Source organism: Salmo salar, chromosome ssa13 (assembly GCF_905237065.1).
Source record: "Salmo salar chromosome ssa13, Ssal_v3.1, whole genome shotgun sequence".
Classification (NCBI taxonomy): Eukaryota; Metazoa; Chordata; class Actinopteri; order Salmoniformes; family Salmonidae; genus Salmo; species Salmo salar.
The window spans coordinates 16,826,210-16,848,357 of NC_059454.1; the positions used below are offsets into that span (position 1 = coordinate 16,826,210).

The 22,148-nt window shown below is 42.7% G+C and overlaps 1 protein-coding gene across 1 annotated transcript in view; it reads left to right on the top strand.

Annotated features, from left to right (window-relative positions):
- Positions 1-22,148, top strand: part of LOC106566530 (E3 ubiquitin-protein ligase TRIM39-like) — a 33,745-nt gene that overhangs the window by 8,030 nt on the left and 3,567 nt on the right. Inside the window, exons 3-5 of the mRNA XM_045692724.1 lie at positions 6,932-7,162; positions 7,299-7,321; positions 17,588-17,592. Coding sequence (XP_045548680.1) covers positions 6,932-7,162; positions 7,299-7,321; positions 17,588-17,592 — 259 coding nt within the window. The remainder of the gene's footprint in view (positions 1-6,931; positions 7,163-7,298; positions 7,322-17,587; positions 17,593-22,148) is intronic.

A 22,148-nucleotide genomic window follows, 5' to 3' on the forward strand; every position in this document is an offset into this window, starting at 1 on the left:
GACCAGTAGAGGGAGTATTTGTTTTTTTATTTTGGTCAGGACGTGGCAGAGGGTATTTGTTTTATGTGGTTCGGGGTGGTGGTTTATTTAGTAGGGTGTTTGATTTATTATTTCCAGGGTTTTGGGTTATGTTCTGTTCTATGTTTGTATTTCTATGTTCTTTCTAGTTCTTTGTATTTCTATGTCTAGGTTTGGGTGTTGGACTCTCAATTGGAGGCAGGTGTTTTTAGTTGCCTCTGATTGAGAGTCCTATATATAGGTATGTGTTTTGTTTTGTAGTTTGTGGGAGATTGTTCCATGTATAGCTTATGGCCTTACAGGACTGTTTATTCGTCGTTGTGTTTCTTTTGGTGTACGTGTTTATTTTGGTTTTTCCCTCTTTCCTTAATAAAAGAAGATGAGTACACATATACCCGCTGCATTTTGGTCTCAATCCGACGACAACCGTTACAAGTAGATTGACATAGGCTAGTGATTTTGCTGTTCATTAGGCCTACTCATCTAGTTGGCTGACGAAAACTAAATGTGGACAGTTCTTCCAATATCTTCAATATGTGCCTGGGACTTGGATACGGACGCACGCTTTTGCGTCCCCGATGGGTCTGTTTTCACTTGTAGCCAGTGAGAAAGACCCAATCACATGACGGTGAGCCATGCGAGTGAGAGATGCTACATACCATGCAACACGTACAATAGTGAGGAGGGAATTCTAATTATTATATCCAGCCCAAGGGCACACAGGCCACTGGCCGCAAAAGACAATAATTTTTTTAGGGGGCATTACGGCCACACAAAGTGGATGCCACCGAGAAATTTGAGGCATTATCACGTGCTTGTCAAATTGTGAATGAGAGACTGATGAAGTGTGTACAGCCTGCACAAGAAACAAAGCAGAGCTCATACCTTTCATGCAACTTTTTTCAAATCATCATTAGAGTCTCATCATGCAGCCTTAGAATGTATTAAAAATCGAAACATACAGTCCAACGTTTGTATCCCAACTGAAGTTACATAAATAACTATAAATTAAGCATATAGGAATACCTGTTTCTTTGTTAACCGCTCAACACAGAAGAACCGCATGTGAGGACTACCTCAAATCATTTGGAGAAAATATCCTTTGTTCAATTATGTTCTTCATACTAGAAAATAATGCCACGGAATTCTAAGCATGCAAAATGAACTAGTGTAGCCCACAGCCATTTGGCATAGCCAGATCAGGACCTAACATAAGGACAACTCAGAGTATGCTATTCTGTTCTTCTGAAATAGACTACATTTTCTTCATATCATGCTTCTTTAGACCTGTGTAAAATTAATAATGAATTTATTGTGAAGGTGTAGGCTATATTACATAGATTTATTAGACTTTTTAAAATGTAGATGTTCCAAAGGTCTGCATCAGTGGCTTGTAGGCTACAGTATGTTTGGAAGCCAGGAGATGCTAAATGTGTTTGTTATTTGACTGTCAATTACTGTGAGACAGGCAGTTATTTGTTTGTTAACGAAATTTTGTGAACGCCAAAACCCTACCTGAGATACAATAATACAGTAAAGATTTACCGTAACCCTGTGGAATTATGGATCATCAATTATTTATGATATATTTGACAATCCTCTCTGCTGTGTCCAGATAGTAATCACTATCAATACCATCTGACATAATCTCACCTATCTGATAACAACGCTCATTGTATTAATATAATGAAAATGTCACATGTTTTTTCTTGTATTGTTTTTAATTAAATTTAGATTTTGTCACTGGTTAATTTTTCACCTGGATTATGTATACCAAAAATGATGGACTTCCTGAATGATGTTTGACTCATTTTGTTGAGATGTGGCCTTGGACCATGCCTCCGTTAGCTAGCTTGTAGACCGCAACACCTTTAATGTATGTCTGTTGAGTACAACACATTTTAATCCAATAAACATGTTTGAAATACCTGGAGCTGCTTCCATCTGTGTTAGGATTACGGGGTTAAGGTTAGCTGTACACATACAGTGACATCAGAAATGATTCATAACCCTTGACTCCACATTTTTTATTGTTGCAGCCTGAATTCACAACGGATTAAAATAATTATATTTCTCACCCATCTGCACACAATACCCCATAATGACAGTGAAAACATGTTTTTAGAAATGTTTAAAAAATATCTAATTGACATAAATATTCACACCCCTGAGTCAATACTTTGTAGAAGCACCTTTGGCAGCGATGACAGTTGAGTCTTTTTGTGTAAATCTAAGAGCTTTCCACACCTGGATTAATCAACCTTTGCCCAAGATTATTTTCCAAATTCTTCAATCTCTGTCAAGTCGGTTGTTGATCATCGCTAGACAACCATTTTAAAATCTTGCCATAGATTTTCAAGTAGATTTAAGTCGAAACTGTAACTTGGCCACTCAGGAACATTCACTATCTTCTTGGTAGGCAACTCCAGTGTAGATCTGACCTTGTATTTTAGGTTATTGTCTTGCTGAAAGGTGAATTCAACTCTCAGTGTCTGGTGGAAAGCAGACTGAACCAGGTTTTCCTCTAGGATTGTGCCTGTGCTTAGCTCCATTCCATTTATTTTTTATCCTGAAAACCTTCCCAACCCTTAAAGGAAAATAACACCCTGCGTATGATGCAGTTTCCATCATATTGCAAAACAAAGCATCATACGATGCAAGATGCGTCATATGGGGATGATTCTGTATTTTATAAGTTACAGACGTCTGTATAGGTCTATATCGCTACAGACGCCTATATCGGTGCTCTAATACTAGTACAGGCCCAGTTCAGTATTTTTATTAATCTTTTTTTAATTCAGAATTTTCAAGGGTTGCTGCAGCACCCTCAACACCCTTAATTCCCACAGATATGGGAGTAGCTACAATGTTGTTGATACATCCTAAGTTTCTCTTATCACAACTATTGTGAAATCCCTGAGTGGTTTCCTTTTTCTCTGGCAACTGACTTAGGAAAGATGCCTGTATCATTGTAGTGACTGTAGTGACTGACACCATGCTCAAAGAGATATTCAATGTCTGCTGTTTGTTTTTACCCATCTGCCAATAGGTGCCCTTCTTTGCAAGGCATTGGAAAACCTCCCTGGTCTTTGTGGCTGAATCTGTGTTTGAAATTCACTGCTCGACTGAGGGACCTTACAGATAATTGTATGTGTGGTACAGAAATGAGGTAGTCATTAAAAAAATCATTTTAAACACTATTATTAAACACAGAGTGACTCCATGCAATTTATTGTGTGACTTGTTCAGCAAATGTTTACTCCTGAAGCTATTTAGGCTTGCCATAACAAAATGGTTGAATAATTGTTGACTCGATTGCCCTCATTGGAAGCCTGTGTTTCAGACATAAGGAAGTGGATGGCTGCAAACGTTCTACTTTTAAACTCGGACAAAACAGAGATGCTTGTTCTAGGTCCCAAGAAACAAAGATATCTTCTGTTGAATCTGACAATTTATCTTGATGGTTGAACAGACCTCGGCGTTACTCTGGACCCTGATCTCTCTTTTGACGAACATATCAAAACTGTTTCAAGGACAGCTTTTTTCCATCTACGTAACATTGCAAAAATCCGAAATTTTCTGTCCAAAAATGATGCAGAAAAATTAATCCATGCTTATGTCACTTCTAGGTTAGACTAATGCAATGCTCTACTTTCCGGCTACCCGGATAAATACGGCTGCTAGAATCCTGACTAGAACCCCAAAAAATTATCATATTACTCCAGTGCTAGCCTCCCTACACTGGCTTCCTGTTAAGGCAAGGGCTGATTTCAAGGTTTTACTGCTATCCTACAAAGCATTACATGGGCTTGCTCCTACCTATCTTTCCGATTTGGTCCTGCCGTACATACCTATACGTACGCTATGGTCACAAGACGCAGGCCTCCTAATTGTCCCTAGAATTTCTGAGTAAACAGCTGGAGGCAGGGCTTTCTCCTATAGAGCTCCATTTTTATGGAATGGTCTGCCTACCCATGTGAGAGACGCAGACTCGGTCTCAACCTTTAAGTCTTTATTGAAGACTCATCTTTTCAGTAGGTCCTATGATTGAGTGTAGTCTGGCCCAGGAGTGTGAAGGTGAACGGAAAGGCACTGGAGCAACGAACCGCCCTTGCTGCCCTCGCCCTTGCTGTCTCTGCCTGGCCGGTTCCCCTCTCTATTACAGGGGCTGAGTCACTGGCTTACTGGTGCTCTTCCATGCCGTCCCTAGGAGGGGTGCATCATTTGAGTGGGTTGAGTCACTGACGTGGTCTTCCTGTCTGGGTTGGCGCCCCCCCTTAGGTTGCGCCGTGGCCGAGATCTTTGTGGGCTATACTCGGCCTTGTCTCAGGATGGTAAGTTGGTGGTTGAAGTTATCCCTCTAGTGGTGTGGGGGCTGTGCTTTGGCAAAGTGGGTGGGGTTATATCCTGCCTGTTTGGCCCTGTCTGGGGGTATCATCGGATGGGGCCACAGTGTCTCCTGACCCCTCCTCTCTCAGCCTCCAGTATTTATGCTGCAGTAGTTTATGTGTCGGGGGGCTAGTGTCAGTCTGTTATATCTGGAGTATTTCTCCTGTGTTATCTGGCGTCCTCTGTGAATTTAAGTATGCTCTCTCTAATTCTCTCTTTCTCTCTTTCTTTCTCTCTCTCTCTCGGAGGACCTGAGCCCTAGGATCATGCCTCAGGACTACCTGGCCTGATGACTCCTTGCTGTCCCCAGTCCACCTGGCCATGTTGCTGCTCCGGTTTTAACTGTTTTGCCTGTGGCTATGGAACCCTGACCTGTTCACCGGACGTGCTACCTGTCCCAAACCTGCTGTTTTCAACTCTCTAGAGTTGGCGCGGTAGAGATACTCTCAATGATCGGCTATGAAAAGCCAACTGACATTTACGCATGAGGTGCTGACCTGTTGTACCCTCGACAACTACTGTGATTATTATTATTTGACCATGCTGGTCATTTATGAACATTTGAACATCGAGGCCATGTTCTGTTATAATCTCCACCCGGCATGGCCAGAAGAGGACTGGCCACCCCTCGAAGCCTGGTTCCTCCTAGGTTTTGGCCTTTGTAGGGAGTTTTTCCTAGCCACCGTGCTTCTACACCTGCATTGCTTGCTGTTTGGGGTTTTAGGCTGGGTTTCTGTACAGCACTTTGAGATATCAGCTGATGTATGAAGGGCTATATAAATACATTTGATTTGATTTGATTCGAGGCAAATTTAATGTACATTTTGAAAAATATAATTCCACTTTGACATTATGGAGTATTTTGTGTACAACAGTGCCAAACAAATCTCAATTTAATCCATATTTAATTCAGGCTGTAACAAAACAAAATGTGGAAAAAGTCAAGGGGTGTGAATATTGCCTGAAGGCACCATATACTGTACACGCAGACAATCCCGGGCCCTTGTTTAAGGAGTTGGTTTGTTGAGGTGGACTGACCATCTTGCTCTTGACAGACTGAATGTCAAAGCTAGTCCAATGTAGGAGTTTCAGCTGCTGAAGTTGACTGGTTTGCACAGTTGATATTGTTGCACTGTTGGAGCTAGGAACACAAGCATTTGGCTACATCCGCAATAAAATCTGCTAAATATGTGTATTTGATTGAATTGACCAGTGCCATAGATTGGCAGATATCAGCTTACTGTCCTCAGTCAAGTCAAGTTCAGTTTCATAAACTTAGCATTTAGACGTGTTAAAGTTTGACTTTGGGCACAACATTTTCAAACAGAAACGGGGTGTGGCTTTGGTGGTTCATTGATGTTTCATTCTGGTCATGTGCACCGTGACTGACGTAGCTAGTTCGTTAGCTAAACTAGTCACTGTAGCTAGTCAGTAACTCCTCCAATATGTGTTGAAGCCATTTCACAGGATTTGTTTTTGGATGAAAGCTTTAGAGATCCGTAAGAAATGGTACATCAATAGTCAAATATCTTATTCATCAATTTCTCGTCATTTTTTAAGTGTTAAATTACCTGGTATGATGGTACATTGATCAGTTATCCAGCTTAAAACCAGTTATATTTAACTAAACACTGACATCTAGTGGAACTGTCCTGCACAGACTCAAGCTGAAAGGAAAACTAAGCAGAGCTCCACCCTACTCCCAGGGTGTATTAATTCAGCTGATTCTGTTGCAAAACGTTTCTTAAAAGGAAACAAACATTTTTCCAACATAAACTCACATTTTAGTTGCAGTTATTTGGACTAATGATTGAACCCCTGTTTAGCAGGAAGGAGCAGCACTCACAACAGAACAGCGCTGTAACATTCAGATTTTCAGCTAAAGCTGTGGATATAAAATAGTTTGATAACCCTGTTCGTAAGCTTTTAAATGATATCAATGTCATCTGTTTATCTTTTCAAGTGACGAAGACATGGATCTCTCATGGTAAGTTGGCGAATCTAAAATGGGTCAACTTTGAGCACCTTTATCTCTTGAATATTTTGGCATTTAGGTACAAAAAGTCACTTTTTGAGCACTTCTACAATGGGCAAATATGTATGGAGGATTTTGTTTAAATCAAAAGGGGTGCTGTCAAAAAGTGATTGAATTCAAATGGGTAGTGACGTGAATAAAGATCTATGTGTCAATCCATTCCGTTACACAAATTATCTCTCTTTAGATTTTATTTCATTCCAGGACAAACATAATACTTCACTGAAGCCCTTACTCAAGAAGCTCTTAGGAGAAGTTAAACTGACCTGTGATCTAACAGCAGAGCACATCAAGGTAAGAATACACAGTGAAGCTGATGGTCTTTAGAGAAGTTAAACTGACCTGTGATCAAACATCAGAGCACATCAAGGTAAGAATACAGAGTGAATCTGAGATACAATGATACTGTGAAGATTTATCATAACCCTGTGGAATTATAGATGATCAATTATTGATGATATCTTTGACATTCCTCTCTGCTGTGTCCAGAGCCAGGGCCAGCACACAGAGAGGCTGATTAAGATGGGGTTTAAGAAGTTTCATCAGTTTCTATATCAAGAAATGAGAGCCAGGATAGCTGCACTGAAGGAGGAAGAGGAGCAGAAGAGTCGGATGATGAAGAAGATGATTGAGGAGATGAGCAGAGAGATATCATCACTTTCAGACACAATCAGAACCATAGAGGAAGAGCTGGGAGCTGAGGACATCTCATTCCTGCAGGTAAGGACTAATCTACCGCTGATAAATCAACAGCCCTATCAATTATGAAATAAGTATTGTAGTAATCAATTTATATATTTACATTGATTTGCTATGATCAATACATCTATTAATGTGTTATGTTGTTTCCCTACAGAACTACAAGGATACAGTGAAAAGGTAAGGGGACTTTATCATCTCTCTCTTCTCTGTGGTTTTGTACTGTAAGTATTTTAAGATAATACACCACGCAGAGGACTAGAGATCAATAGGGAATTAACAATCAATGGAAATAGTTGTTTTTCAGTTCAACATCTGTTTAGAATCTGTGTAGGAATTTCAGTCCTGGACTCATAGCTACATGTATCAAGTTTTCATTGGTTCGAATGGTCTATGCAATGAACCTGAAATGGCATACTTGTTATTTGGCCATTGGCCCAATATTACTGCAAGGAATTTTAGTTGGTCAACCACAGGCTAGGCTTGGGGGTTATAAATGACATCTTGTCTCTTTGTTCTGTGGAGAGAATCACTGAGGACGGGGAAGAACTAACATATACGTCTCAGCATAACAACTATGATTTGTCTGTAGACTACCCCAGCATATCATTCACACACACTTTCACTGAGAGTCTTTCCATTCATTGGGAATTATTGTCTCCACCCTCTGAGGGTGTTACCAAGTTATGTGTACAGTATGACGGTGCCACGTTGAATGTCACTGAGCTCTTCAGTAAGGCCATTCTACCACCAATGTTTGTCTATGGAGATTGCATTGCTGTGTGCTCAATTTTATACACCTGACAACAACGGCTGTGCCTGAAATACTCCAATCCACTAATTTGAAAGCGTGTCCACATTCTTTGTATATACAGTGTATTCGGAAAGTATTCAGACCCCTGGACTTGTTCCACATTTTGTTACTTTACAGCCTCGTTCTAAAATTGATTAAAATTGTTTTATTTCCTCTCAATCTACACACAATACCCCATAATGACTAAGCAAAAACAGGTTTTTAGAAATTGACTAATTGATTGCAAATAAAAACCTGAAATATGACATTTACATTCAAACCCTTAATTCAGTACTTTGTTGAAGCATCTTTGGAAATGATTAGAGCGTCGAGTCTTCTTGGGTATGACGCTACAAGCTTGACACACCTGTATTTGTGGAGTTTCTCCCATTCTTCAAGCTCTGTCAGATTGGATGGGGAGTGTTGCTGGACAGCAATTTTCAGGACTCCAAAGATGTTCGATCGGGTTCAAGTCTGTGCTCTGGCTGGGCCATCTTTGCCTCGATCCTGACTAGTCTCCCAGTCCCTGCCCCTGATAAACACCCACACAGCATGATGCTACCACCACCATGCTTCACCGTGGGAATGGTTCCAGGTTTCCTCCAGACATGACACTTGGCATTCAGGCCAAAGAGTTCAATCTTGGTTTCATCAGACCAGAGAATCTTGTTTCTCAAGGTCTGAGAGTCTTTAGGTGCCTTTTGGCAAACTCCAAGCAGGCTGTCATGTGCCTTTTACTGAGTGGCTTCTGTCTGGCCACTCTACCATAAAAGACCATATTGATGAAGTACTCTAGAGCTCTGTCAGAGTGACCATCGGGTTCTTGGTCATCTCCATCGCTCAGTTTGGCCGGGTGGCCAGCTCTAGGAAGAGTATTGGTGGTTCCAAAATTCTACCATTTAAGAATGATGGAGACCACTGTGTTCTTCGGGACTGTAGTGGCTTCCTTATCAATTGACCATAACCACTGCCCAAGCCTGAAGCGGTGTTGTTTCGGCTGCATACAGTCCACATTCGAAGTTCCCAAACAGCAAAAAACATTCAATGAGATCCAGGGATATGGTGCAACAATAAGGCTTATTCTTCTCATATCTAATAAGAAATGTGTCACCAAGCAACTTAAATTATAGATTACTTGACTTGAACAATACATAATATGGCCTGTTTGTATGCATGTACAGTTGAAGTCAGAAGTTTTCATACATCTTAGCCAAATATATTTAAACTCAGTTTCACAATTCCTGACTGTCACGAACCGGCTCAAAGTTTGTAACAAAGGGAGACAACACGGCGATAAGGAATAACAAAATATATTTATTACCCAAAGTAAACTAAAAACAATTAACAATGGTGTGTGTAGTCAGTAATCAGTAGTGTATATGAGTGGTTGCGTGCATAAATGTGATAATTAGGGGTGTTGAAAGGTGCCAACGCAAACAATCAAAAACAGCCACAAAAATGCCACCACCAAAATCTCAGGGTCTGCATGGAGAGAGTCTCCTCAATGAATGGGGAAGAGGTGCATTTATCCTGGGACACACCCGAGCCCAGGTGTGTCCCATTTAGCTGACGTCCCTCCCGGCTCTGCCCACGACATCCTATTAAGGAAAACAAGAACAATTTGGCAGACAGAGTGGAAGGGTCGTCACCCCCCCCCCCCCAATAAAACCGGGGACCAACAAGGACCCCGGAACACCATACCAGTGACACAAACAAATTGACCCAGCCTGCGTCCCAAATTGATGAGGGGGTTACGTGTTCACACTTCCACTTGCCCCTTCCAACCTCGTCCTCCCCAGACCTCAGCAACCTTTGCAGACAGGAAGCAGCCTTTAAGAGGAAAGAAGAAAACGAGACCAGAAGAGAACAGACAGGAGCGACAGAACAATACCAAACGGTCGCCTGAGCAAACTCACATTTTGCCAGATTGATTGGGAGGTGACCCGCAGCTAGGCAGTCAAACAAGGCTTGAATACGGGACAGATGTTCCTCCCAAGTATCTGCATATATCACTACATCATCCAGATAAACAGTGCACCCGGCCAGACCGGAGACAACCCTGTTCATAAGTCGCTGAAAAGTGGCAGGTGCATTACGCAGGCCGAAACTCATAACTGAATACAGACCAGAGGGTGTAACAAAGGCAGCGATTTCACGTGCCCTACTCGTCAGTGGAAGAGGAAATTAATCTGGCTTAGTGACACTGTTTACCTTACGGTAGTCCGTAAAAAATCTGCTTGTCCCATCCGGTTAACTGGCCAAGATACAGGGAGAAGCCCAACTGGAGAAAGGCGGCTCTGCCATCTTACTCTCCAGCATGTACCTGAACTCAGCATCCAAACAACGCAGTTTCTCTGGAGAAACTATAGAACCGCTGACGAATGGGGTCAGCATAGCCAATGTCAATATCGTGTTCTATTAAGTTTGTACGTGTATTAGAAAACAACCCTGGAAATCTACTAATAAGACCAACCATCTTTTTCCACCCATCAACAGGTAGATGAGCGAGAAGGCTGTCTAAAATATCTAGTGTCTGAATTTTTCAATCTACCCTGCAGTATGCAATCGTCAGGACCAGGAATATCTTCCTCCTCATGCACAGACCTAGATTGACAAGAACTCAGCGGAATAACGGTAGCGGCCAAAAGAACAGGTTTACCGTCCTCTGTAGACTCCCACTGTTCAGCCTCAGGAACGTGCATAATAGGGTTTTAACAAATTTACATGGCATAGTTGGTGTGCTTTTCTCCATTCTGGAGTGGCAACTAGATAGCTTTGCTCAGTGCACTGGCGCACAACCGTTTATGAACCTTGAAACTTGGCTTGAAAAGGAGAACCAACAATTGGCTGCAGAGCAAGAACCTGGTCACCTGGACTAAAGTGACGAGGCTCAGTTCGCCGATCAAATGTGCCCTTCATCCTCTCCTGTGAAGATGATAGCTTCTCTTTAGCCATTTCACCAGCGGCATACAGGCGTCGCCGGAAATCACACACATAAGATAACAGGGAATGAGGGGGCTCGGGAGACTACCAGTCATCCTGGAGAACAGATAGAAGTCCACGCACTCTATGTCCATTTTTACATTTACGTTTACGTCATTTAGCAGACGTTCTTATCCAGAGCGACTTACAAACAACTACCATGTCCAAACACAAGGTCATTTGGACTGAAACCCATGCTCTCCTGTGAAACCTCCCTAGCAGCTAACAGCAACCAAGGCAAGCCCTCCTCCCAATCCTTAGCCATCTCAGTACAATAAGCTCTCAACAAAGACTTAAGTGTTTGATGGAAACATTCCAGCGCTCCTTGACTTTGCGAATGATAGGCGCTAGACAAATTGTGTTTAATATGGAGCTGTTGGAGAACCTGGCCAAACAGATTAGAGGTGGAATTAGATCCTTGATCACTCTGAATGACCTTAGGGATTCCAAACAGTGAGAGAAACTGAGTCAAAGCTTTTAGCACAGACTTAGTTGTGATAGACCAGAGAGGATAGGCAGCAGGAAACCTAGTGGTCTGACACATCACAGTGAACAGGTAACTACTACCCTTTTTAGAACGAGGCAGAGGACCAACAGTCAATAATCAGATACTCAAAAGGTTGGCTGAGTACAGGAATAGGAAACAGTGGTACCGGCTTAATAGCTTGATTAGGTTTACCAGTTAATTGACAGATGTGACAAGTTTTGATGAACTCAGAAACATCCCTCTTTAAACCTCTTAGATGTAAAGTCCCCTATTTAGAGCCACGTGCAAGATCCTAAACGACATGTTAACCGCCATCGATAAGAGACATTACTGTGCAGCTGCATTCATCAACCTGGCCAAGGCTTTCGACTCTGTCAATCACCACATTCTTATTGGCAGACTCAACAGCATGGTTTCTCAAATGACTGCCTCGTCTGGTTTACCAACTACTTCTCAGACAGAGTTCAGTGTGTCAAATCGGAGGGCCTGTTGTCAGGACCTCTGGCAGTCTCTATGGGGGTGCCACAGGGTTGAAGCCTCGGGCCGACTCTTTTCTCTGTATACATCAATGACGTCGCTCTTGATGCTGGTGATTCTCTGATCCACCGCTACGCAGACGACACCATTCTGTATACTTATGGCCCTTCTTCGGACACTGTGTTAACTAACCTCCAGACGAGCTTCAATGCCATACAACTCTCCTTCCGTGGCCTCCAACTGTTCTTAAATGCAAGCAAAACTAAATGCATGCTCTTCAACCGATCGCTGCCCACACCTACCCACCCTTCCAGCATCACCACTCTGGACGGTTCTGACTTAAAATATGTGGACAACTACAAATACCTAGGTGTCTGGTTAGACTGTAACTCTCCTTCCAGACTCACATTAAGCATCTCCAATCCAACATTAAATCTAGAATCGGCTTCCTATTTCGCAACAAAGTATCCTTCACTCAAGCTGCCAAACATACCCTAGTAAAACTGACTATCCTACCAATCCTTGACTTCGGCAATGTCATTTACAAAATAGCCTCCAACACTCTACTCAGCAAATTGGATGCAGTCTATCCCAGTGCCATCCGTTTTGTCACCAAAGCCCCATATACTACCCACCACTGCGACCTATATGCTCTCGTTGGCTGGCCCTTGCTTCATATCCGTCGCCAAATCCACTGGCTACAGGTCATCTATAAGTCGTTGCTAGGTAAAGCCCCGCCTTATCTCAGCTCACTGGTCACCATAGCAACACCCACCCGCAGCACACGCTCCAGCAGGTATACTTCACTGGTCACCCCCAAAGCCAATTCCTCCTTCGGCCACCTATCCTTCCAGTTTTCTGCTGCCAATGACTGGAACGAACTGCAAAAATCACTGAAGCTGGAGACTAATATCTCCCTCACTAGCTTTATTAAGCACCAGCTGTCAGAGCAGCTCACAGATCACTGCACCTGTACATAGCCAATCTATAAATAGCCCATCCAACTACCTCATCACCATATTATTATTTATTTTGCGCCTTTGCACCCCAGTATCTCGACTTGCACACTCATCATATGCCCATCTATCATCCCAGTGTTTAATTTGCCATACTGTAATAATTTCGCCACTATGGCCTATTTATTGCCTCACCCCCCTTATCCTACCTCATTTGCACACACTGTATATAGACTTTCTCTATTGTATTATTGACTGTATGTGTAACTCTGTGTTGTTGTTTGTGTCGCGCTGCTTTGCTTTATCTTGGCCAGGTCACAGTTGTAAATGAGAACTTGTTCTCAACTAGCCTACCTGGTTAAATAAAGATTAAGTAAAAAATAAATAAAATAGAGGACCTGCGTGGTTCTGGTACCGTTTCCGACCGACATTTTTGCTTATAAATCGATCTGTGGACACTCCTTCTCCTGTCTTCTTGGCATTTGAATACACTTGTGCTGATTAATGGTTCCAAACTAACAGCTCTGCCATGTGTTGGAAATGTTAAACTCTGCCTTGCACACCTGTGTGAAAATAGCCACAATAAGGATTAGACACAATAGTGGAATTTGCGGTTCTGCTTCAAAGTCCCCCAGTGAAAGCTATTAAAAATGGTACAAATAGTGGAATCATTACATATTTGGAGTAGATAATGTTGAACAAGGTTTGGATGATGAAGAGCCTTTAGCTGTGGTATATTGGCTATATACCACACCCCTTCGGGCCTTATTGATTAATTATAATGTTGTATAATAATGTTGCATATTCACCTGTAAAAAACATGGAAATTAAAAACAAAAAACAAAATTTTAAGTGAGAATAGGCATTGGTCTGAAGCGCCACAATGCCTATTCACGAGTGCCACAATGCCGAATCCACCATGATCTACCAAGGTTTTCCAGAGCACAGCTTTGACCTAATACAGTATCTATGTTGGCATTCCACTTCAAACTACACTATACTGTGCCTTTGGAAATTATTCAGACCCATTTACTTTTTCCACATTTTGTTACGTTACAGCTTTATTATAAATTGATTGAATATGACTTTTTTTCTCAGCAATCTAAACACAATACTCCATAACGACAAAGTGAAAACAGGTTTTTAGAAAACCTGTGAGACTCAAAATACTATGAGACTCGAAATTGAGTTCAGTTGCATCCTGTTTCCAACTGATTGGACATGGTTTGGAAAGGCACACAGCTGTCTATATAAGGTCCCACAGTTGACAGTTTATGTCAGAACAAAAACCAAGCCATGAGGTCGAAGGAATTGTCTGCAGAGCTCTGAGGCAGGATTGTGTCGAGGCACAGATCCAGGGAAGGGTACCAAGACGTTTCTGCAGCATTGAAGGTCCCTGTTAGAGCCAATTTAGACATATTTGTATAAAAGACAGAACATAGAGCTCCATGTACGTCTGTGTAAATATATGCCCGTTCATTGTACTGTGGTCTCATTGAATGTTTTTTACTGTTTTGGAACTTTGAATGTGGACTGTATGCATCCGAAATAACACTGCTTGGGCAGTGGCTATGGTCAATTGCTAAGGAAGCCACTACAGTCCCGAAGAACACAGTGGTCTCCATCATTCTTAAATGGAAGAATTTTGGAACCACCAATACTGTTCCTAGAGCTGGCCACCTGGCCAAACTGAGAAATGGCGATGACCAAGAACCCGATGGTCACTCTGACAGAGCTCTGGAGTTCCTCTGTGGAGATGGGAAAACCTTCCAGAAGGATAACCATCTCTGCAGCACTCCACCAATCAGATATTTATGGTAGAGTGGCCAGACGGAAGCCACTCCTCAGTAAAAGGCAAATGACAGCACGCTTGGAGTTTGCCAAAAGGCACCTAAAGACTATCAGACTTTGAGAAACAAGATGGTCAGGGGGTGTTTCCAAGGGTATGGAAGTCGGCCATAATAACGGCCATCTTTAAATCGGGTGACCCTGCTGACCTGAGCAGCTACAGGCCCATTAGTATACTACCTGTGGTGTCGAAGGTTGTTGAAAAGTGTGTAGCAGAACAACTGATTGCCCACCTCAACAACAGCCCCTTCACATTACACTCCATGCAGTTTGGCTTCAGAGCAGAACACTCCACAGAAACGGCCAACTGCTTTCTTTTGGAAAATGTGAAGTCCAAGATGGACAAATGTGGCATTGTTGGGGCTGTGTTTCTGGACCTAAGGAAGGCTTTTGATACTGTTAACCATGAGGTTCTCATCACAAAATTGTCAAAGTTCAACTTTTCCCCTGATAGATTTACATTTTAGTCATTTAGCAGACACTCTTATCCAGAGGGACTTACAGTAGTGAATGGATACATTTCATGCATTTATTTTATTTTATATATATATATTTTTTTTTATACTGGCCCCCAGTGGGAATCAAACCCACAACCCTGGCGTTGCACACACCATGCTGGCGTTGCACACACCATGCTGGCGTTGCAAACACCATGCTCTACCAACTGAGCCACAGGGAAGACATGCCACGATGCCTTGAGATGGATGAAATCATACCTTAAAGGCAGAACTCAGTGTGTCAGAGTGAGCAATGAGCTGTCGCCCACTCTCAGCTATGATTTGGGTATGCCCCAAGGGTCAATACTGGGGCCCCTCCTGTTCAGCCTGTACATTAATGATCTGCCTTCTGTCTGTACTGGGTCTGAAGTTCAAATGTATGCAGATGATACAGTGATATATGTGCATGCAAAGAGCAAACAACAAGCTGCACAAGAACTCACTACTGTAATGGTCCAGGTTACAAAGTGGCTTAGTGACTCGTCTTTGCATCTCAATGTGAAAAAAAAACTATCTGCATGTTCTTCACAAAGAGGGCAATAGATGCTACTGAGCCAGATGTTTATGTGTCAGGGGAGAAGCTCCAGGTGGTATCTGAATTACTTTGGCATCATACTTGAATTCCAACCTCTTTTTTAAAAAGCAGGTGAAAAAGGTAATTCAAATAATCAAATTCAACCTAGCTATTTTCCGATTTATATAAAAATGTTGACTACAGAGGAAGCAAAACTGTACTTCAAATCTATGATACTCCCCCACTTAACATACTGCTTGACTAGTTGGTCCTAAGCTTGCTGTGTCACGGCTGTCGTAGGAATAAGCGGACCAAAGTGCAGCGTGTGTGTCGTTCTACATTTTATTTATACTGTGAAACTATGCAATACATAAAAAAACTTGAATGACAAAAAAACAACAAACCGTGACGCAGAGGTGAAACAGACACTACTCACAACTAATCTCCCACAAACCCAGGTGGAAAAAAAAAACCTACTTAAGTACGATCTCCAATTAGAGACAACGAGGACCAGCTGCCTCTAATTGGAGATCATCCCAAACAAACCCAACATAGAAATACAAAACTAGAACCTGAACATAGAAATACAAAACATAGAAAAACAACCCCTGTCACGCCCTGACCTACTCTACCATAGAAAATAACATCTTACTATGGTCAGGACGTGACATGCTGTATAACATTAAAACCCATTCAGTCTGTCTACAAACAGGCTCTCAAAGTGCTTGATAGGAAGCCCAATAGCCATCATCACTGTTACATCCTCAGAAAGCATGAGCTCCTGAATTGGGAAAATCTTGTGCAATACACCGACGCATGTCTTGTATTCAAGATCCTAAATGGCCTGGCTTCCCCTCCACTCACAACTTTTGTTAAACAGAAAACCCTAACATATGGCAGCAGATCCACAAGGTCTGCCATGAGAGGTGACTGTATAGTTCCCTTAAGGAAAAGCACCTTCAGTCAATCTGCTTTCTCCATGAGAGCTTTCCATGTCTGGAATACACTGCCATCAGACACACATAACTGCATCACACTTCACAAAAAACATGAAGACATGGCTAAAGGCCAATCAGATTTGTGAACATAATCCCTAGCTGTGTCTTTTCGCTTTCCATGGTGTCTGCTGTCTGTACCTTGTGAGGTGTGGAAACACTTTGTTGCTTTTATGGATTTTGTCTTGTTGCTTTTTGTGCTATGTTGCTCTGTCTGCATGCTATGTCTTGCTTGTCCTATGTTGCTCTGCGTGTGCTCACTGCTCAATTATTGTATGTATTGGAATTGTTTTTACTAACCTGCCCAGGGACTGCGGTTGAAAATTAGCCGGATGGCTAAAACCGGCACTTTTACTGAAACGTTGATTAATGTGCGCTGTCCCTGTAAAAAGCTATGATCGCTTATTGATGTCATTTGTTAAATCCACTTCAATCAGTGTAGATAAAGGGGAGAAGGCAGGTTAAAGAAGGGATTTTTCAACTTTGAGATAGGTGAGACATAGAATGTTTATTTTTGCCGTTCAGAGGTCGAATAGGCAAGACAAAATATTTAAGTGCATTTGAACGGGGTATGGTGTCTAGAACTGCAACTCTGCTGGGCTTTTCACGCTCAGCAGTTTCCCGTGAGTATCAAAAATGAGTATTAGGAAGGTGTTCTTACTGTTTTGTACACTCTGTATATTGGACCACCACTAAAACTCTCCAATACTGAAAAAATAGAGTGAATGATATTTAGAATTACTTACATAGTGTACATTTGCTTTGTACGTTTACAGAGGATCTTCCAATAAGTAATGTAGACATATAAATAACACAAAACGTACAACATATCATATACAGTAATGTATTCCCCCTAAATTTGAATTAATCTGGTGGGTTTGTGTTCTCTCTACCCAGCTCCAGTGACTTTGGACCCCAACACTGCCCAACCACATCTAATCCTGTCTGGTGATCTGACCAGTGTGAGATACAGTAAAAATGAACAGCAGCTTCCAGACAACCCAGAGAGATTTGATGAGGATGGAAGAGTCCTGGGTTCTGAGGGTTTTAACTCAGGAACACACAGCTGGCACATTGATGTTGGGGAGAATACATTCTGGGACCTGGGTGTGACCACAGAGTCTGTCCAGAGGAAGGGCGACAGTGGTTATTGGCATGGATCCTGGGGACTAACATGATGTAAATGAGTCATTAACACTCACTGATGTCCTTCGTTAAGATTCTCACTGAGGGAGAAAACACTGTGATGGAGAGTATCATTGTCTGACTCACCTGTTACTATTATAGAATAGAAATGTCACCTGTTACTATTATAGAAAAGAAATGTCACCTGTTACTATTATAGAATAGAAATGTAATTTGTTACTATTATAGAATAGAAATGTCACCTGTTACTATTATAGAATAGAAATGTAATCTGTTACTATTATAGAATAGAAATGTCACCTGTTACTATTATAGAATAGAAATGTAATCTGTTACTATTATAGAATAGAAATGTAATCTGTTACTATTATAGAATAGAAAAGTCACCTGTTACTATTATAGAATAGAAATGTCACCTGTTGGTTGTTGGGTTTCTTTTTAACACATTTAGATGTTGTCTGGTTGTTTTAACACTGGCATGTATCCCAATACACTTGGGCTCCCTGAAAATATTTTGCTGTACAGTGTTGTGGCTGTGGACCAAGACTCCGTTAACTAGCTTGTTAACACCAACACGTGTAACGTATGTCTTTGGAATGCAACACATTTTCACCCAATAAACATAATAAATTATTTGGAACTTCTTCCAACTGTGTTTATGGGGTTAAATATAATTTGCACACAGACAGACACACACACATACACACATATTGTGGGCTCTTGTTTGGGGACTTGGTTTGTTGGGGTGGATTAACCATCTTGCTCTTGGCAGACTGAATGTAAATGTGAATCCAATGTAGGAGTTTCAGCTGCTGAAGTTGACTGCTTGGCACTTCCATACAGTTGCTGTCCATGGTGCTGAATTGACCAGAGTCATAGATATTCAGAATTCAGCTAACAGTCAAGTCAGATGAGGAGAAACCTTAGATCAGTTTATTTAGTAAATTTCATACACCTGGCATTTTGAAGCAATAAAATCCAGTTATATTTAAGTAAACACTGACATCAAATCAAAATCAAATGTATTTGTCACATACATATGGTTAGCAGATGTTAATGCGAGTGTAGCGAAATGCTTGTGCTTCTAGTTCTGACCATGCATTAATATTTAACAAGTAATATAACGTAACAATTTCACAACTACCTTATACACACAAGTGTAAAGGAATGAATAAGAATATGTACATAAAAGTAAATGAATGAGCGATGGCCGAACGGCATAGAAAAGATGCAGTAGATGGTGTAGAGTACAGTATATACATATGAGATGAGTAATGTAGGGTATGTAAACATTATATAAAGTGGCATTGTTTAAAGTGGCTAGTGATACATTACATCAAGATGGCAAGATGTAGTAGATGGTGTAGAGTACAGTATATACATATGGGATGAGTAATGTAGGGTAAGTAAGAATGTATAAAGTGGCTACTGATAAATTGATTACATCAATTTTTCCATTATTAAGTGGCTAGAGTTGAGTCAGTATGTTGGCAGCAGCCACTCAATGTTAGTGATGGCTGTTTAAGAGTCTGATGGCCTTGAGATAGAAGTTGTTTTTCAGGTCTCTCGGTCCCCGCTTTGATGCACCTGTACTGACCTCGCCTTCTGGATGATAGCGGGGTGAACAGGCAGTGGCTCTGGTGGTTGTTGTCCTTGATGATCTTTTTGTCCTTCCTGTGACATCGGGTGGTGTAGGTGTCCTGGAGGGAAGATAGTTTGACCCCGGTGATGCGTTGTGCAGACCTCACAACCCTCTGGAGAGCCTTACGGTTATGGGTGGAGCAGCTGCCGTACCAGGCGGTGATACAGCCCGACATGATGCTCTCGATTGTGCATCTGTAAAAGTTTGTGAGTGATTTTGGAGACAAGCCGAATTTCTTCAGCCTCCTGAGGTTGAAGAGGCGCTGGTGTGCCTTCTTCACCACGCTGTCTGTGTGGGTGGATCCTTTCAGTTTGTCCGTGATGTGTACGCCGAGGAACTTAAAACTTTACACCCTCTCCACTACTGTCCCGTCGATGTGGATAGGGGGCTGCTCCCTCTGCTGCTTCCTGAAGTCCACGATCATCTCCTTTGTTTTGTTGACATTGAGTGTGAGGTTATTTTCCTGACACCACACTCCGAGGGCCCTCACCTCCTCCCTGTAGGCCGTCTCGTCGTTGTTGGTAATCAAGCCTACCACTGTAGTGTTGTCTGCAAACTTGATGATTGAGTTGGAGGCGTGCATGGCCACGCAGTCGTGGGTGAACAGGGAGTACAGGAGAGGGCTGAGAACGCACCCTTGTGGGGCCCCAGTGTTGAGGGTCAGCGGGGTGGAGATGTTGTTACCTACCCTCACCACCTGGGGGCGGCCCGTCAGGAAGTCCAGGACCCAGTTGCACAGGGCGGGGTTGAAACCCAGGGTCTCGAGCTTAATGACGAGTTTGGAGGGTACTATGGTGTTAAATGCTGAGCTGTAATCGATGAACAGCATTCTTACATAGTTATTCCTCTTGTCCAGATGGGTTAGGGCAGTGTGCAGCGTGATGGCGATTGCGTCGTCTGTGGACCTATTGCGGCGGTAAGCAAGCTGGAGTGGGTCTAGGGTGTCAGGTAGGGTGGAGGTGATATGGTCCTTGACTAGTCTCTCAAAGCACTTCATGATGACGGAAGTGAGTGCTACAGGGCGGTAGTTATTTAGCTCAGTTACCTTAGCTTTCTTGGGAACAGGAACAATGGTGGCCCTCTTGAAGCATGTGGGAACAGCAGACTGGGATAAGGGTTGATTGAATATGTCTGTAGACACACCAGCCAGCTGGTCTGCGCATACTCTGAGGACGCGGCCAGGGATGCCGTCTGGGCCTGCAGCCTTGCGAGGGTTAACACGTTTAAATGTTTTACTCACGTTGGCTGCAGTGAAGGAGAGCCTGCAGGTTTTGGTAGCGGGCCGTGTCAGTGGCACTGTATTGTCCTCAAAGCGAGCAAAAAAGTTGTTTAGTCTGTCTGGGAGCAAGGCATCGTGGTCCGCGATGGGGCTGGTTTTCCTTTTGTAGTCCGTGATTGACTGTAGACCCTGCCACATACCTCTCGTGTCTGAACCGCTAAATTGCGACTCCACTTTGTCTCTATACTGAGGCTTAGGTTGTTTGATTGCCTTGCGGAGGGAATAGCTACACTGTTTGTATTCGGTCATGTTTCCGGTCACCTTGCCCTGATTAAAAGCAGTGGTTCGAGCTTTCAGTTTTGCACGAATGCTACCATCAATCGGCGGTTTCTTGTTGGGGAATGTTTTAATTGACGCTGTGGGCACAACATCACCGATGCACTTGCTAATAAACTCTCTCACCGAATCAGCGTATTCATCAATGTTGTTGTTCGACGTTATGCGGAACATGTCCCAGTCCACATGATTGAAGCAATCTTGAAGCATGGAATCCGATTGGTCGGACCAGCGTTGAACAGACCTTAGCGCGGGTGCTTCCTGTTATAGTTTCTGTCTATAGGCTGGAAGCAACAAAATGGAGTCGTGGTCAGCTATTCCAAAGGGAGGGCGGGGGAGGGCCGTATATGCATCGCGGAAGTTAGAATAACAGTGGTCAAGGGTTTTGCCTGCCCTGGTAGCACAATCGATATGCTGATAGAATTTGGGGGGCCTTGTTTTCAGATTAGCCTTGTTAAAATCCCCAGCTACAATAAATGCGGCCTCAGGATATGTGGTTTCCAGTTTACATAGAGTCTGATGAAGTTATTTCAGGGCCGTCGATGTGTCTGCTTGGGCGGAATATACACGACTGTGATTATGATCGAAGAGAATTCTCTTGGTAGATAATGCGGTCGACATTTAATTGTGAGGAATTCTAAGTCAGGTGAACAAATGGACTTGAGATCCTGTATGTTGTTATGATCACACCCCGTCTCGTTAATCATAAGGCATACACCCCCGCCCTTCTTCTTACCAGAGAGATGCTTGTTTCTGTCGACGCGATGTGTGAAGAAACCAGGTGGCTGTACCGACTCAGATAGTGTGTCTCGAGTCAGCCATGTTTCCGTGAAACAAAGAACGTTACATTCTCTGATGTCTCTCTGGAAGGCAGCTCTTGCTCGGATTTTGTCTACCTTGTTGTCAAGAGACTGGACATTGGCGAATAGTATTCTTGGGAGCGGTGCGCGATATGCCCGTCTACAGAGCCTGATCAGAAGACCACTCCGTCTTCCCCTTTTACGGCGTCGTTGTTTTGGGTCGCTGGCTGGGATCTGATCCATTGTCCTGGGTGGTAGGCCAAACAGAGGATCCGCTTCGGCAAAGTCGTATTCCTGGTCGTAATGTTGGTGAGT